We start from the raw sequence: 18,178 nt of genomic DNA, 5'->3' as shown, positions 1-18,178 counted from the left end.
CTTCATGATTGTGGATGTTACTGTTTGAAGCTTATACTGTGTTAAGTACCCTAAAACTAAATCATATTGCATTAGACCTGTATATTGAAACTGTTAATGTAAACTACAGTTAAAACAGACAGACATTTGAGATGGCTGAGCACTATCAGTGCCAGAACTTAAATACAAGAAACCCATATAATCAAAACATTGTTTTATATAATGAATTAATCATTCACTTGGCCTTTGAACAAAATATTTAATGAAAACTTTAGCTTCTATATAGCTCCAATTAATAAATGCTTTTAACCAAGTAAACTGGTTGCAGGTTATGAATCAAACCACAAATATTTCCAGGACATGTTTTCTGAAAAGGCTGAAAGAATTAAATAAACTTGCACTTAAATGCTACATTTCAGGATAGAAAAATAAAGCCATTATCAGTGAAATAACTATGTTTAAATTATAATTGACTGAATATGACTATTTTTAACATTTATGCATTTAGTTTGACATAAGAATACTGTCTACAGGGAAGAGCCTTTTTGTAAAAAAGTATCATACTATAAAGCCAATGCAAAGTTCATTATATAGTCCAGAACTCGAGTTCTTTTAAAATAAATATATATTTAACCAAGTACTGCATAGTAGGAAATATGATGTGAAAAAGGAAAACCAACACTTAAAAAACTGAGTGTATATGAAGACTTATTGCTGAATTTGTGGGTACATTTTGACTGCATACAATTTAGTATCAACACCTAAAAGACAGAAAGACAGGATATTAAAAGCAAACCCCTAGATTACAATTTTTGGTTTTTTTTTTTTTTTTTTTTTGCAAAACACCACCAGTATTTAAGGTTTGGTTGTATTTTAATGACTTGTATTTCATACATCTGGTTACACAAAAGGCATTCATGGTTTAGGGCACTGTTTTTCTTATTTTTAACAAATAGCAAGACCTGTCCTTTTCACCTCTATCTCAGAAGTGTTCCCCTGTGAGATTTCTGAAGACATGCTGAATAGGCAGTTTAGTTACTTCCACATCAAATATAAAGCCTCTAAGTTAAAATTTGCTTAATTCTGTAGAAATAAATGTTAGTGTATTTCACAGTGATGAAAACATCAAGGGTTTATTGCTCCCTCTACATCCACCACCACACCAGACATTTTGAATACTTATTTTCATGACCATGCCAGCACAGGAAAAATCAAGGGTAAAACGTTTATGAAGGTTATACAGAATATTTTCTTCACATCTTCTACCACTTGCCAACTGCTTGACAATTAAAAACTTTGTGCTCACAAGTTTGAACTCCCACCAAAATCCCCCCAAACTGACCATGTAAATCTATATCTTTGTGATTCAATTTTTGTGAAAACAAAAGCTGGCAGTAAGATGTTTTCATAATTATGCTTTCATTGCAAGATCAGATCTAAGGCATACTTCATTCAGTGCAAAGTCATCACACTCTACAGAGAGAAGACAAAACCCCTTCAATTCTCCCATATGGACCCTACAGGTACATGTGCAAAACCCAGCAAGACTGAAATAAAGATGGACACAATATACAGGATAATTGTGTAGCTAATATTTCCTCCTAGGTATTAAAAAAAACAAAAACAAAAACAAAAACAAAAAAAAACAACCAAAAAACTTACAGAGATTACTGTTTATATAGCTTTGAGCATTCTCTCTGTGGCCACAAATTTCAAACAAGTTATTAAAATCCAACAGTTCCCCAATAGTATTACCAAACCCATCCAAGTTTACCAAAACAAGAGCAGCATTTGTTGTCACAATATGACAGTCATCCTTTAAATGCACACATACTAACCCAAGTCAAGCCTATACCATGTATCTTGAGACTGGAGTTATACGAGAAATACATTTATAGTGCTTTGGTAAGTACATATTAAATATGAAGATACATAAATAGCAATTGGAATATAGGAATAACCTTGAACACAAAGAAACCATGAGTACTTCCATGAAAGACACAGATGTCACAAAGATATTCTAAATATTTTCTTACAATTTATTTTCTTGCCTTTTTTCAATTCTTTACAAACTATTAAATGCAAGTCATGGCAACTGCAAGGGATGACTCTGGGCAGGGGACCTGGGCAAGGGACCTGGGCAGGGGAATACTTAAAAAAAAAAAGAGATGTTTTAACAGACAGGCACACACATAACAAAGCTTCCCAAGTAATATGTGCATGTCCACTACCATTTTACATTTGGAGTCACAGACTGATTAAGTTACCTGATGCAATTTAGCAAGATAAGAGTGAACCAGTCTTTTGGTTTTTAATCTATGCCCAATCAAGCAAGATGACAATGATCCAAAATATTACAGAAAACTCCAGTCGAAGTGAAATTTGGAATGCACCGTGTAAAGATGAGCACAAACCTATTCACTATTCAACCTAACAAAGCCAAGAAGGTTTCCGTGTTGCCAATTACTCTGCACATCTCAATTAAAACTCTTTTGATCAATGAACAGTAACCAGACATCCTCTTCAGCTATAGCTAAAAATGTAATCTTGGAGAAAGGATCAAGCCTACAAAACACAAGTCAGCAATTTAGCTCATCCTACATGCACTTTCTGGTTACCTCCTGAGGGAAAAAACCATAGTCTTCCAGTAACATGAGAGATGCATATTGTACAGCTGTGATAGTTTCTATAATGAAACTCCAGCTATAAATGATAATATCCATAATACAAACCATAATTCTAAAATACATTTGTGTATTTTATGTGTGTGCATATATACCTCTCTGAAAAAAAAATTATCTAATTTTCTTTTTTATACATATAAATATCTGGCTAATATGCCCCATAAAAATTTTTCCCTATTTAGGACTAATTTTTTAAATAACAGAGTTTTAAACAGTCCCTTAGAATATTTTTAAACACTATTAAAAAATTAATAACTATCTCAGGTTAATCAAAAAGCACACACAAAATAATTTAACATTATACAAATGTGGTTATACTGTTCAGAAAGTCCAATTCTCCCATCTGAAATGAAATATAGACCAGTGTACCTTAGGGTGAATTATTCATCAATGTACAAATTCATTCTTTCTTTCCATGTATATCTTCAGGTGAATTTAACTGCATTTCTGTATAAGCAAGAAACACAGTAAATCTGGAGAACTCTTGCAAAAGGGAGTCGTGTTTCGCTGGATAAGAGCGCTCTGCTGGAGGGCAGCAAGTCAACATTTCATCACCATCTGAACACTAGCAACACCTGTGCCCTTGTAAGCTTCACACCTTGAAATAGCAGCAACATATTTGATGGGTTCAGTAGTAATTTTTCTTCCAGTATTGGATTAGACTACTTTGCATATACAGTAAGTCAAAAGTCTAGTACTTGTGTGCAACATTAATCCACATTTACATCTGAGAACTCATAAATACACATGGAAACAAACATGACAGAGAATTAAACCTCATTTTAAGTTAAAATATTTTCAGTACACATATAGAAACAGCAGTGAAAACTATAAAGGAGATGGACAGCAGAAACAGAAGAAAAGGGGTGCAATAACTAAAACTGTAAGAAGTAGGTCAATGTCAAAAGGGCAAGTTGCAACTAAAATTGATCAACAGAAGATGTAGACTGTACCATCTGCATAAATGCCTAACTGCAGCATTATTTTCACATCACATACAGTAGATGTGATTTCTAAGCAGCATATTATAACAGCTGGCATACTCACTAATAGATTTACGGTAACTGAATACTAAATTTCCCCAGCTCAGTGTACAGTAGTTATGCATTAGCCTTTAAAGCTCCTCGTCAGCCTTTTAGTCAAGGTTACAGTTCCATGGGTATTTAGTATCCCAATAAGAAAGTTACAAATATTCACCTTCAATGGGCTTTCATATGGTACAAATATATTAAATACCTTCTTAAGAAGAATCATCTCAATAATAGGAGTTTTCCTTTTGCTATTTCAAAGGTAACACAAGGAACTTCCAAAGTAAAGGGTGTTTTAAGGCAGTAAAAGATGCGTGTTAAGGTTTCCATGATTGTTTATGGTTGTCTATGTGAATAAAGCATATTACACACAATTGCTGTCATATATTTATCTGTGTGACTTTGTTATACTGTACATGATTTAGCAATCCTCTTGAGAAATTTAAAGTGCCACAGTTCAAATGTGCTCATCTGTCTTTTCATGGGCTTCTAGTCCATTCTAGTTGCTTTCAAACACAAGTCCTTGCTTTACTTAAAGAGCAGGCTTTTTAGGTAAAAAAAAAAAAAAAATTATCCTTCACTGCTGTGCTAACTGGAATCCAGTGGTCGAACCAATCCTTCTTTGTAAACACGAAGAATAGCTTCACAAACAAATTTGTATTGACTCTGTGGAGGAAAGAAAACACAAACATTTACGGATGTTCAGTGAAACTGCTGATTAGACAGTATTATTGAATAGGACTAACAGTTCCATGGCTTCCTTTTTTCCTGAGCAATGACAGGAGAGGCTCTACAAGGATGGGAGGAGAAAATCCTTCTCCTCTGTCTGTGTTCACGGTAAACAAAGCTGACATTTACTCTTCCTTGAAGGACATACATTAAAAAATCACACACCAAGGAAAATATAGTTCTCCAAACTAAAATAATACGTGCTTAATTTTCAGGGAAAAGGAATTATTTGTAAAAACTATGCATGACTTTTGACTAAATTTAATTTGTTATTTACCTTCTTTATACATCTCATCTATTTTAGGGGGGGTTTGGTAGTTATCTGATTATTATGAGTATTCTGAACTTGCCAATCCTGCAGTTACATATTTCTGGGCACATTGAAAGTTGACATATAGGATCTATAGGTGCAATTACCTAACTGAAACCCTTTTATTCTCCCAAACAACTAACAGTACTGCAGAAGGAGTCGCTTTATTTTCAATTTTTGATCAGACCATATATCTCCTTTTGTAACAGAAGGGGATCAAAACCTTTCAAATTAATATATTTGAAGAGTAGCAGCCACATTAATTCTTCTTTCACTCAACATTTTGATCTCAATTAGATCTAAAAGTCTTCACAAATTAGACTTTCTTTTCTGCATTATACTATTACAAAGACTAGCTATTCTACGACCTTGTAATGTAACTATTTGTTGAAAACAATTAGCCTGTATGCCTCTTCCTAAAAAGTGATACAAGGAGACATTATCAATAGGACTCGTGCAGAACTAAAAATCCAGGTAGCCTAAATAAATTTTTTTGACTAACACAATCCTGAGAACACAAGATGAATGAAATTTAAAAGAACTTGCAAAGATCAAAGCATCCTCACTTCTACTACTATTGAAACTACTGTGAAACTACTATTGCCAAAACCCCCAAATGAGCCCTTTTCTCCAAAGTTTCATGACATACATTCAGAGAAGCAAAGCTTCCCATTTTTCATATCCCTTTTTTCCATCTTTGAAATGTTCTCCCAGTGTTCTCCCAGCTGCTCTTGTATTGTCAGCTCCCATCAACTCTTCTGAAGCATCTGGAAACATTCTCCCACCATCTCCCAAAGGGCAGGGCTAAAAGATAACATTTGGACTGTGAAGGACCTAAGGTTGCCTCTATATACTAGCAGCTAGGAATGTTATTCTTGTCTATAACATAAAACAATACATTTTCTTTCCAAGTACAGAAAAACATAAAGGAAAACAGGAAGGTGGAAATGAGTTTTCTGCATCTCAATTTTCCTGGCTTTTCTTTCAACCTTTCAGTCAATTACTCCCACCTTCAATATCACTTTGTTCTTATTTCTTAATTACCTTGACTTGTCTCTTCACTGTTATTGTCATTTCCATATTTCTACTGCCTGAACAAGCCAGGTGTGGTATTTAGCTGTCTGTTCAATACTTCTGTTAACTTGTGTGATCAAGTTACTGAACAAATAAAAGAATGAGCATTTCAGCACTGCTTCCTCTGACTCAATCTCTGACTACTTGTTTTGTTTGCTCTTATCTGTTGCATGTATTCTTACTTTTCACTCAGCTAGTAGCTACTTCTATTTTGTACATCCTAATGTATTCTGCATTGCTTGCATACCTAATGTCTCTTTATTGGTTAATCTTTTTTTTTTAATGAAAGAGCATAGAGTTCCACCAACTCTGTTATAGATCCATAATTTTGGTTGAATGATGAATTTGCTTTTTTTGCTGCTCACAGTAACAAAATTGCTGGTCTTTGAGAAGCTACAGCTTCCACATGATTAACAACAGACACTAAACTGACCAGGTAATAGCTCTGATCAGTTCATTCTTTCTGAGTATGCTCTGTCACAAACATGTATCTGGCAAATCATATCACCTTAGAATTGGAGCATACACACAGTCCCCACAGGGCAGCTAAAAATGCTCTAGGCAAGGCTATTAAAACTGAACAATCCTTTTATTACAACTGAAGAATCTCTAAGAGCTTCTCCCAGACACCCTAAGCAGGATCTCAAATTTGAGCAGTGAGGCTAGCTGGAACACAGGCATGGGAATGGGATCGAGCACCCAGGATAGATCAAAATATTGACACGCAGCTCTCGGGTATTCTGTTTCCTCACAGTTGAGTGCTTGCTTCTGTGTCTCATTTACAGCACAGAATGCCAGTTTTGTTCACTGGCTTTTCACAACATTATCTGCCGTCTTCAGAAATATCAAGCAAATTTACTTTCACAGTATTTCTGCCACAGATCATCCCTTTCCTGATTGTGCTGACAGCAAACTGTGTAACCCAGTAAGCAAGGTAAAGAATCCTATTTGAGATATTCCTTTTCCACACCAGGAATCTGACTGTAGCTGTATTTATTACTATTCCCTGTATTCTTCAGTTATGCCAAAGTGTGGAGTGAAAGGACAATTCTGGCTGATTTCTGTTGTAACAAAAGGGATTCAGTCCTCTGGCAAGCTGAAGTTTACCTCAGGTTTTTCCATCTGGTTCTCAAGAAGAGGACCACTTCTAAAATGTTGAAGCTTGAACTTGTTTAGGTAATTTTAGAAACAGAGGGGGTTATAGACAGGTGCAACTCCAGAAGTTAACACTCAGCTTCCTTAGACTTGAAGATAGTATTCTTCATCTCGTGACCACCTTTGTCACCAGCAAGGAACAGGCAGGGCACCCTTCAAACAACTTCCTTTCAACCACACAGTCCTGACCCTCTTCCAGAGGGTGTGCTCCTGCTGCAATGAACATGAATCCCACCCAGCAGCATGCATGGACAAGCTCTGCTCACTGAGCACTCTAATGGTACACAGGCAGCTGCAGATCGTGACACTTTTATGCCTTTTGATGATCCAAGATTTCCCCCACATCTAGTCATAAGGCTAATTCTGCAGTCATTAACCTGTTAATGAATATAATTTGTCTTTTTAAGTTAACTTTTTGTGTGATCAAATGGATTTGATTTCAATGCATTTCAGGCGTTTTATTTGTAAGATGAGACAGAAATGCCCAATTTCATTGTTGGCTTTCCGTGCCTAAGCACGCTTACTTTCATTTCTCATAGGGCATTTAGCTCTCCAAGATAACCCACACTCAGAATTCTTATCATCCAGCCTCTCCTAAAGAAAGAACAATCTCTCATCCTTCATCCGTCCCTAATGTCAATATGTTCATTTCCAAAGCTGACAAAAAATGGCTCTCACAAACTCAAATTGTTTCACTTTTATCTTAAAATTGCCATCTACTTTCATGTTTCTGTTACTGGTGCTACACAACTTGCCCTTCATTTTTTTCCAACTGGGTAGTGGCAAAATTGAAAATAAAAATCTATATGTTCTTAGAGAATTTCTACTCTGAAATGGCCTTTTGAAAAGCTACTTCCTGCTTTTCAAACCAGGCCACAAACACTTTGATTTTACCTTCAACTTAATAACTTCCTAAGGTGTTCTGTACCAGAATAAAAAGCAAAAATTTACTCTATCTTCTTGCAGAGAATTTAGACAAAGGACCAGGAACAGATGATACTATACAAGTCTGACTTTGGGCATTCTAACTAGTCACAATGTATCAAAATCAATTATCTTTTCATGGCAAGATAAGAGATATTTTAAAACCAGAAAAATACATACATCATTAGCAAAGCAACCTTTGTCACTATGCTACATTATGCTAAATTTATTTGATATATAAAGTTTGATATATAATGGCAACTCAAGATTCATACTACTAGATCTTTTATAAAAATTTTGGACCTGTTTTATAACATGACAAGCACAGTATATAAGAGAAAATAATGCTTCCTCTCTATCACTTACTGATGTTTGCACCATCATGGCTCTCTGGTCTCGCATTTTCCGTACAATATCCAGTGGATAAACAGGCTGGTTCCTTTCAATTAAGCACATGGCTGTTTCCATAGTGACCAACACACCAGTGCGACCGATTCCTGCACTGTGAAATACAACAGGAGAATAGCCTATAAAATTAGGTTTTTACAATACACCAAATTCATATCAGTCTTAATAGTAGGGCAGACTTGGAAATTACAGGAAGACCCTAGTAAAATCCAAAGAGAGTGCAAAGTTTATTTTTACAGCAACTTCAGTAATATTTTCTGGTAATTACTAAAAAGAAAATATTTTTAAATATAAATAACACTAAAACCTCACCTAAAGTAGATGCATTTTTAAACAACTGAACTGCTCAAACTTTACAGGTTTGATATTTTTGTCTTTAAAAAGGTAAGGTCTAATTGACCGCTTTTATAACACACACACTTGAACAGCAGGAAAAGAATTTTAGCAGTACCATTCAAAATGAGATTACAACAGCGTAGAGGATAAAAATCAGAAAACAGACTAAATTGCAGATTATCAGATCTGTGATAATTATGTGACTAAGCCATTTCACCAAAAGGTTGCAGGAGAAAGGGAGACAAAGTAAACTCATCCTTTAGATATAACATCAGTGTTTCCATCATCAGCAGTAAATGCTCGTATTGCACAGTTTAACATTTTCATCTCATTCAAGGATCTATAATGAAAGTTTTAAAACACAAGTACCTGCAGTGAACAAGAACTGGCTCATTCTTTACTCTCTTTGGCCTCATACAGGTCACAAACTCCAAGAAGTCCATGGAGTCATCAGGAACGCCATGATCAGGCCAAGCTACGTACTGGAGATGGGTGACAGTGTGCTGTTGCTCTGTCTAAAATACAATAAAGTTTTTTAAAAATGGCCAGTGTTATGACTCCTGTATTTAATGTTTACTAGATACAAGTCATATTTTTCACAGCAAGTGTTTTTTTGCAGATGCAATAAGAGGCAGATGGTGTAGAAAACGTTTGTAATTTTAAAATTCAGTGTGAAGTATGGACATATAATTCTTGGAAAGAATTCATAAGGCACAACATTTTTGAAATAAATGAGGTATGATGTTTAACTTTTGTGATCTAAACATTTAAATTTTTTTGATTTATTGACTGCTGACCCATTATACTTTGACATCATTGATTCACCTGAGGTGAAATGCTACAAGACATAAGCATAACAGTACTATACAAGAGTTTAGAACTGGCTGGAAGAAACTGAGAACAGCAGAACTACTGACAACAATACCAATACAACAGGGATTTAGGGCTATACCGTCTATTGCAATTATGTCTGTACACACTTACAGATTCAGGTATAATAAAGTTGCCTGCAACGCTTGCTAAATCTGGTTTCTGTTAGAAAACAATATATATACATATATATCATTCATGCACACATGCTTATTGTACATATATGAATGACATGATCCACAGGAGAATACTTTTCTGTAAGAAAACAATATAATTAGTTAAAAGATTCTGTTGTACAGAGAGTTCTTTTTTTTTTAATTTTTGAATTATATGTAAAAACCCTGCAGTTTTACAGAAGTTCTTTCAGTTTAGCTTTTCGTTAATTTTGATTATGAAATCATTCAATCATCTCTGCATTCAGATAGAGCTGAACTGATATTACAGATGTAACTAATGGTTAGGGTGGAAAGGAAAAGACCTAAGATGTTCCTGAGCTCTGAAGCATCATGCAGCGAGGATGTCAATCTTTACAAACCAAGACAAGTCTTCACGTTCCTTTGTTCCTTCCACACGTTTTGCAATAGTTAAGCTGTTACCTGCATTTAATTTGTGTCCATTATCAGACTTAATATTTGGCACCCTTCTGAAATAAAACTCTCCTTTATGACTAGTTGAAAAAAGCTGGCCTTTCCCTAGTGGTCCACACAGTTTCTGTGATGCTAGGGACTTTAAAAGGTTTTTCTCCTTTTCTCTTGTGCTCACGACTGCTGAAATATAGGACCTGTTTTAAATGTATTCTGCTGCTTGTTTTCCTCTCCCACTTGAGGATGTTCCACTCCCAGGGAGCAGGCTAGTAGAACACAAAAGATGGAATAAGTACTACCTATGTACTAAGTAGAGTCTTAGGGAACACATTTATTCCAGTCAAAGCAATTGCAGAAATTTACAATTGCCCACAGGGACAAAAAGAAAATTGACACAGCTCATACTTTGCTTCTTAAAAGCAAAGCTCGGGCAATCAACAATTAAAAGGTACAGCATAAGGCCCACATGGACAACGTAATCTAACGTTAATGACCAAGCTCACTGTAATACAAATTACATTGTTATCTACCATCCATGCCATCAAAAGATGCACAATGACCAGGGTCTCTGCATGAAAAAGTATGCATGGCTTTTGGCTATCCAGCTCTACTGAGTAGGAAAAGTTGACCTTGATCAAACGATTACCATTCACATTTTTCTGAAATGCCACAGATTAAAAAAAAATACAAAAATATGTCTAGGAAATGTCATTATAAAGTCCTCCTTTGAATATCTGCACTTGCTTAATCAGAACCTCTTCAAAAGGGAAATGAGATAAACCAGCGATTACATGTAACAGTTTGAGCTGATTCTCTCAAATCAGAGATGTTTGAATTACAGCATCCTGGTGAAACAAAGACTTGATTAATTTGAAAATTATCCAAGACTGAATATCCAGTTTCTTTCCAATTGCTTCAAGAACTTAAAGCTATGCAACATGCATAAGTGCCAGTGGTATACCTGAGAAATCCTGACAGTGATCTGTAGAAGAAAAAGTCATTTTACAAGCTTAGAACAAAGGAAAGAGCTGAGTTAATTTTTATTTATCAGTAGTACTTCAGCTCAAATAGAGTGAGCTGCATTTAGTCAGATAGTTTACAGACATTAGGTACAAAAAGTATGTTGCATAAGACCTACTCAGAGTAAGAATACACTGAGAACAGGCACTTAGTCCTCACAGCTGCTGCTTTTGGTGTAAGCATCTTCAATTTTGGTTATGTGCCCTAGTGATCTTTAGAGACCAATACAGGTGGTTGTTAATTATTCCAGGTATGCCTCAAGCCTCAGAGTAGCCTTCCAACTATTTGTGCTTTAACATGATCAGTTTTGATTCTTCTGTTGAGCTCTTCTGAGATGATTCAAAATGCTGAAACTTGACTATGTTGCTTTCCACTTGCTTTCCAAAATGCACAAGTATTTGAAAACACTTTATGTTTTATTAGCAATGTAAACAGTAAATATATTAGTGTATGTTAGAATTAATTTTTCTGTGTATGAGTTTTTATCGCTCTTGCAGAAAATGTCAAAGCAGTACTCTGATGAAGTCCAGATTTTTAAAGTTATTTTTAGCAGGGTTTTTGGCTTTTTTAAAAACATATTATCTTCAAGTCTAGTTAAAGTCAGTTTTTAAATACAGAAAATGTCAGCCAAACAACACCCCACATAGAAATAACTTACATTAAAAGACCATCACAGCTACTAAAATCTAGCACTTCTACATGAAAAAAATCCTAGAATTGTAGTTACTGGTTCTATAGCTAGCCCTACAGTACATATTCTATTAGCAAAACTTATTTTTGAACACTATTCCTCTCAGATCTTGCTCCTTTATACAAGCCTGATAATGGAAAATAAGAGGTAACTTCTCATAGTCAAGTTATTAATCAAACAATATTCTCTACAATTCAGTTTAAATCTTTTCCACAATTTTTCTTTTAGCACTGAGGTTTTCAATGACAATCATCCTAATGACTGATAAATGTGTAATTTTTCTTCATAAAAATCTGGCTTTATTAGTCCTGTTTTATGAGTATTAGAGAAAGTGAGACAGCAACAGCTGCTTATGGGTTGGTTGCTATTTTTGCTTAACTTGACCTTGTACACCTTGCTATTCCAAAATTATTTAATTTTTTTTTTGCATTCCTGTGGACTAATTTCAATGGAATTCATGTATTTGGTATTTCTCCAAATCAGTTTTAAAATTATGGATTAAAAAAAATTAGCCCAAACAACAGACTCCAGTGATACTTCAGTAATTTGCCCAGTTTATCATCGGCCCTTTGGCCAACATGTAACTTCCTCATGGCATTGATCCACATTTACTTAGTAAGGAGCTACAGAGGTGTTAGACATTATGTTTGTGCTACATCTCTGCAGAGGTGTAAGACATCACCAGCTCTTTGTTACTGTGTTTCTTTGCTGTCATTACAGCAAAGCTGTTCAGCAAAATAACTCCAACAAAATTATGTACTTGTCCCTATTCCTCCTGCGCAAATTCAAGATATCTAACTGCAGAAGCATCTTCATTGTGTTTAAGCTAACATCCTAGATTTTACTCAGAAGCACATGATCTTTTCCAGTGAGTCTGTCATTGGGGCTGAAATTCCTGACAAAGAATACGCTTGTCACTGGTAGTGCTTCAAATGAACTTGCAATGCAGCTGTACTGTCAAGACTTTCAGCCACACAAATATCCAATCTTCATCCTTCTGCAGTTTGTAGCCTTGCTTATTATAATTACATCAAAGGGCAAACTTCCTTGTTTCATTCTCCTTAAATGATAGACTCTCCCTGATTAATAAAAGATTTGTGTGCTCTTCAGAAAATCAACACACAGAACTTAGAATCATAATAATCATATAGAAAGTAGGAAATTTAAACTTGAAATGTCAACCTTCGTTCTTGTGTTAAAACCCAGCAATTGATTTTACATTTCAATGTTTCAGTTAATGTCCTTTTTCACAGAAGTTGTAACACAATCTTCAATAATGAGACAAAAAAAAAAATCACAATGTAGTACTACATTAACCCTGAAATGGTCTTTTTCTCTTCTAAGCAGGAAAAGGTGAGTTCTTTGCCACTCAGCTTCACAAACATACCTTGAAAGCTGAGTCTGAATGATCAGGGATAAAGCCCAGTTTCTAAAGAGTAGATACTCTGGCAAGTGGCATTTGTCATTTCTTGGACAACTGTTCATACATTATTATGCTGCTGTACGCACTTGCCATCACATTTCTCACTTACTTTTGTTATTTGGTTCTTTATGTTTCAAAACCAGTGAAATTTAACGGCCAATCATACATTGCAAGGCATTTATCTCAAGGAAACAATGAAAATTTCTTTCAGGCCTCTTATGCTATTTTGTCAAGGGTCATTAAGAACTATGTATTTCAATTTACAAAAAAGTGCACTGTGTGATGAACTCTGCACTCTCACTTCATGATTTCTTTCCTTTGGTCTTCTTGTTCTGGTCCCCAAAATGCTCTGAAGCTTTTTTAAAAAAATAAAAAGCTTCAACCAACCCCAAAGACCCCCAAAGTTAGTGCTACAGTATAGCTTTTGATCTTGGTCTTGAAAGAAAAAAGCCAGAAATTAAACCTTTCTTCATTTTATGAGATTTAGAAAGGTTATAAATAAATAATTTGAGTGAAAAGGACTAAAATTTTGGGTACATATAATTGCAGTACTACTTTTATGAGGTTAATTTCTTCTGTGCTTACATTCAGGTTTATCACTTAGAGTAATTGGCCAAAATACAGAAACAAATATCATGCTGCTCCCTGACTGGGCGGTTTCTCATATCTAGAAACAGAAGTACAGTAAACTGTCTTAACTGAAAAACCTTTAAGTACTGACATCTGACATCTCACATGTTTATGACTGCAAAGGAAAACTTAGTCACATTAAAGCAAATTTGGATGGACTGTCAAGTGAGAGAATGTCAAGTTACAAATGTATGAGACTAAAGGATTGGTCATGCTGTAAGAACATTGATTAAATATTATATTTTAAAACAGATATTGCCTTTTCCTTGCTTACTACTTACTATTACTACTAGTAATTCTGGTAACAGTAAAAGCTACTTAACTATACAGAAGCTTAAATGACTGGCTGCAAATTAGCCTTTGGTCAGTATGCAGTGATTTCTTACATATCTTATGATGGCATAAATCCTTCATCTTTTTAGAAAATACCTATGACCATGGAATTTTGGAAAAGAGGGAAGAAGGGAAACATATAAGAAATGCAGGTGAACTTAGAAACAAAAACCAAACTTCAACCCATACAATTCAGGTTGTGGGAAGTCTAGATGTGACCTGAACACAGATTTCACAACACAAGATAATATGCTGTGTGTCACTGACATGTTTTATGAAAAATGTTTTCTTTAGGATTTTTCCTCCTGAGAAACTGAGAGGCCTCAGGAACAAAATCTAAACAATGATTATCTGCTGCTGTAGAATGCAACAGGTGGATCTGTGATTGGTCTCATCTGGTTGTTTCTAATTAATGGCCAATCACAGCCCAGCTGTCTCGGACTGTTTTGGTCAGTCTGAACTTCTGTTATTCATTCTTATTCTATTCTTAGCTAAGCTTTCTGATGAAATCTTTCTTTCTAGTCTTTTAGTATAGTTTTTAACGCAATATATACCATAAAATAATAAACCAAGCCTTCTGAACATAGAGTCAACTTTCTCGTCTCTTCTCTCATCCTAAGACCCCTGCAAACACAGTCACATCCTGTGTATTGCCTTCTCTTTGCCTTCTGATTTTCTAGACATTAGCATGAAAGTATTAGGAGTTATGGAATATAAGTATTTTTCATAAATTGGACACATTTCAATTGAGACACATATGGACTTTTTTCTTTTTAAAAATCTGACTAAAGACAATGGAAAGGAACTGGTGAGATTCTGCATCTTCTCTCAAAACAACTTTACTGTGCTTCACTTCTTTATTAGCTGTTCTAGCTGCATGTGCTACTAACCAAGTGACCCAGATTTCATTCCTTGAAGCAGCAGAGTTACTTAGGAAAAAAACTCTTGTTATAAATCAAAGTATTCTGAAGAGTCAGTGATGGCAAGACTGTTTAAAGAAAAGCACTAAACTTCCTTATGACGCTTATTGCAGTACCTGTATTATAACAGCATCATGTATTATAGAACTTCAAAAAGTGTGACTTTGAAGAAGCTCTAAAGAAATAATCATCCCATTTTGATCCATATAATATACACATATCCTGTTTTTAGGATAAGGACTGTGTGTTTGACAATGTATATGTGTACATCTCTGTGTGTAGACATGATGTGTGTATATAGACACACATCATGTCCACACACAGAGTTAAACACATATACATTGTCTAACACACAGTCCTTATCTACCCAATCTATAAATGTACTGATTCAGCTTGGCTGGGGACATTTAAAGGCAGGGAGCATTTACCTCAATGTTTGTAATGACCATTTCTCTGACAACATAAGCAATTGTGCAGTCTTCAGAGTGGCACCTGACACGGAAGCAGCCATATTCCATTACATCTGGTGGATCAGGCCAATACTGATGACATTTGGTCTGTGAAGAAAATCAGGCACACGTCAAGACTTTAGTATACCAGCCCTCCCATTACTAGCCATCTTCTTGTGTTGGGGTTCAGGGAATTCAAGGAGTGGTACAAAATCTGTTTTAGTTTGCTGGTTAGGTTTTTTTTCCATCCAAATTGAAAAATATCAGGAAAAAATAGGCTAAGTTCTCCATAAACTCCTGTTTTAATGATTTATAATAAATATTCAGGTAAATTGGATGCATGATGCTTTGTCTGCTGCTTATCTGCAATAGCAAGAATGAATTCTCAAGGCACGTGGGAGAATAAAGATGGAGTTATTCTGTCCTAAGAAAAGAAGTGCAGGGGTTAAATTCAAAACTAACTTTAGCCATCTAATATCAGGTTACAGCAAAGGCAAAGCCACACTTTTCTTGAAAGTGAAAAACAGAAGGACAAGAGGCAGCTGCAAAGAAGCAACAAGGGAAACTCTGACTAGATGTTGGCAAAAAAAATCCAAAAAGAGCGACAAGCACAGAAACAAGAAGCCTTATGAGAATGAGAAATCTCCACCTGTGGAAATTATTGAAACTTTAATGTGACACTGCAACCTGCACAAAGTTCAAAGTTGTTTTTGTCTGTAACTTTTAAATTGATAGAGTAGCACGAGCTGGAATTTTTAGAACATTAAAATTTCTTAATTTTACCTTTAATCAAGCTCAATTTTCAGAGGCCTGAAATCCAAATTGTAACTATTATGCCTGAAAGTTTCACTGTCTGAATTTATTTCAACTACTTTCTCCTTCAAATTTAAGCCAAAATAATGTATACATTTTGGAAAAAAAAATGAACATTACTGAGGAGAAACAAAAAGTCCTATCATAAAAATCTTACCATTGGAAAGAGATAGTCTGGAATAAAAAATCTCCAGAGCCTAGGAAAACATTTGGCCTTTGCCAATGGGGATATTCTTGACAAGAATATACATCTTTTTCTGTGCCTGAAAATTCTCCCACAAACTGGGCAAATCTAAATATTTTCTGAAAGCAAACAAAACTCATAAATGTGCCTGGTGTACAAAGGTACCAGAAGGATGATTAGAAGCTATCAACAATTGCCTTGAAGTTTCCAATGAACTGTATGAACTCCAGACAATTACTAATCTGTGTTCCCCTTCAATACAAAGAAATTAATACACCTACACAATCAAAAGATGAAGGGAGCACTTCTATGTCAGGTGATGTTAAGTAATATCTGCTTCCATGAGTAGCTACATAATGTGACCGTGGTTAGAAACTGATTGTTGCTTAACTCTACTTCCTTACATCTCAATCTTTATGCTGTTTAAGACCTAAAAATACTCACTCCCTTGCTTTCCAAAAACACTGGGTTTTGACTGGGATGTCAGATAAATTTCATAGTGTAGGACAGATCACATACGAAATACAGAGAAAGGCTACAGCGAAGGCATACAGGAGACACCATGTTCTCCACCTCTTAAAAAATCAAACTGTTGAGTTTTCAGCTTCTAAAACTTTAAAACCAATACCTTCCCATTTAATTTAATCTAAAACCTTAATTTTTAAAACTACAAAGGACAAATTAAATCAAAACACACCAGATTTTCACTGTGCAATTCCAAAATTCAAGGAGAGACAGAATTTATCTAAACATAATTAAAAAAAATTATCAGAGCAATACTAGGAAGGAACCTGAGATGTAAATAAAAATAAGCAAGCTAAATTTTGACCACTAGTAAATACCACAATGGCAGACTCCTTTTTACACTAGACTACAAGGTTCCCTCAACCTACTCAGTGCTTCCAGACTTTTCCTGAATCTTTTGGAGAGAAAATGCCACATGGAGGCCAATGATCAGGGAGAAAAATGACAGCAGGTAGTACCTGTCTGATCAGCACAACAGAGTGATTTCTGTTTATCAGACAGCCGGTTGGTTTGCAAAGCAGCATAACAAAAAGCAAATTGAGAACTAACTGCCCTGTCTAAGTAATTCAGAAAGCCTGGCCATCAGAAGAATAATTCAACCGAATAAGTTGGCCTCTTTTAGGGTTATTTAACCACAAAAATGGAGCAAAGTTCAAAGTTACAGTACATTTTTCAGCATACAAAGGACCTGGGCACTTACCCGTCCTCGTTCGGTGAGAGTTGTTAGCATGATGATCAGTGATAATTTGTGATCCCAGACTACTTGCCAGAAGTGTGCACATGTGTGTGGAAGAGGCCCCTGAGTAGCAATGTACCGGTTCACAATGCCAGCAGAAGGAATTTCCATCTACAGAGAGAAAGAAAAACTCTATGTTAAGTTCACTCTCACTACTCAAGTACTTTTTAAACTTTTTTAACTTCAAGGAAGTTTTGAGGGAAGATTAAGGCAAAAAGCTAATAAGACAATCAAGATTACAATTTGATATGTGAAAAACTTTTAAATCATTAATTTAGAACAGATGTAAAGCAGAGATTCTATAGTCCTTCATGCTGAACTATGAGCAGAAGATTAACAGTGAAAATGCACTTGAAGACTTGAAACTGCAAAG

General features: G+C 35.2%; 1 protein-coding gene across 3 annotated transcripts in view; it reads right to left on the bottom strand.

Annotated features, from left to right (window-relative positions):
• Positions 1-359: 359 nt before the first annotated feature.
• PTPN3 (protein tyrosine phosphatase non-receptor type 3) overlaps positions 360-18,178 on the bottom strand; it is a 119,396-nt gene continuing 101,577 nt past the window's right edge. For all 3 annotated transcript variants that reach the window (XM_084219187.1, XM_084219188.1, XM_084219189.1), the window contains 5 exons: positions 17,770-17,916; positions 15,527-15,655; positions 8,997-9,142; positions 8,250-8,385; positions 360-4,357 (listed from right to left, as the gene is read on the bottom strand). In XM_084219187.1, coding sequence (XP_084075313.1) covers positions 4,280-4,357; positions 8,250-8,385; positions 8,997-9,142; positions 15,527-15,655; positions 17,770-17,916 — 636 coding nt within the window. In that variant the 3' untranslated portion in view covers positions 360-4,279. The remainder of the gene's footprint in view (positions 4,358-8,249; positions 8,386-8,996; positions 9,143-15,526; positions 15,656-17,769; positions 17,917-18,178) is intronic.

This window comes from Fringilla coelebs, assembly GCF_963513975.1.
Source record: "Fringilla coelebs genome assembly, chromosome: 1".
In the NCBI taxonomy this organism is placed as follows: Eukaryota; Metazoa; Chordata; class Aves; order Passeriformes; family Fringillidae; genus Fringilla; species Fringilla coelebs.
The sequence above is the reverse complement of the archived record's forward strand: the minus strand, read 5'-3'. Positions and strand labels throughout refer to the sequence as shown.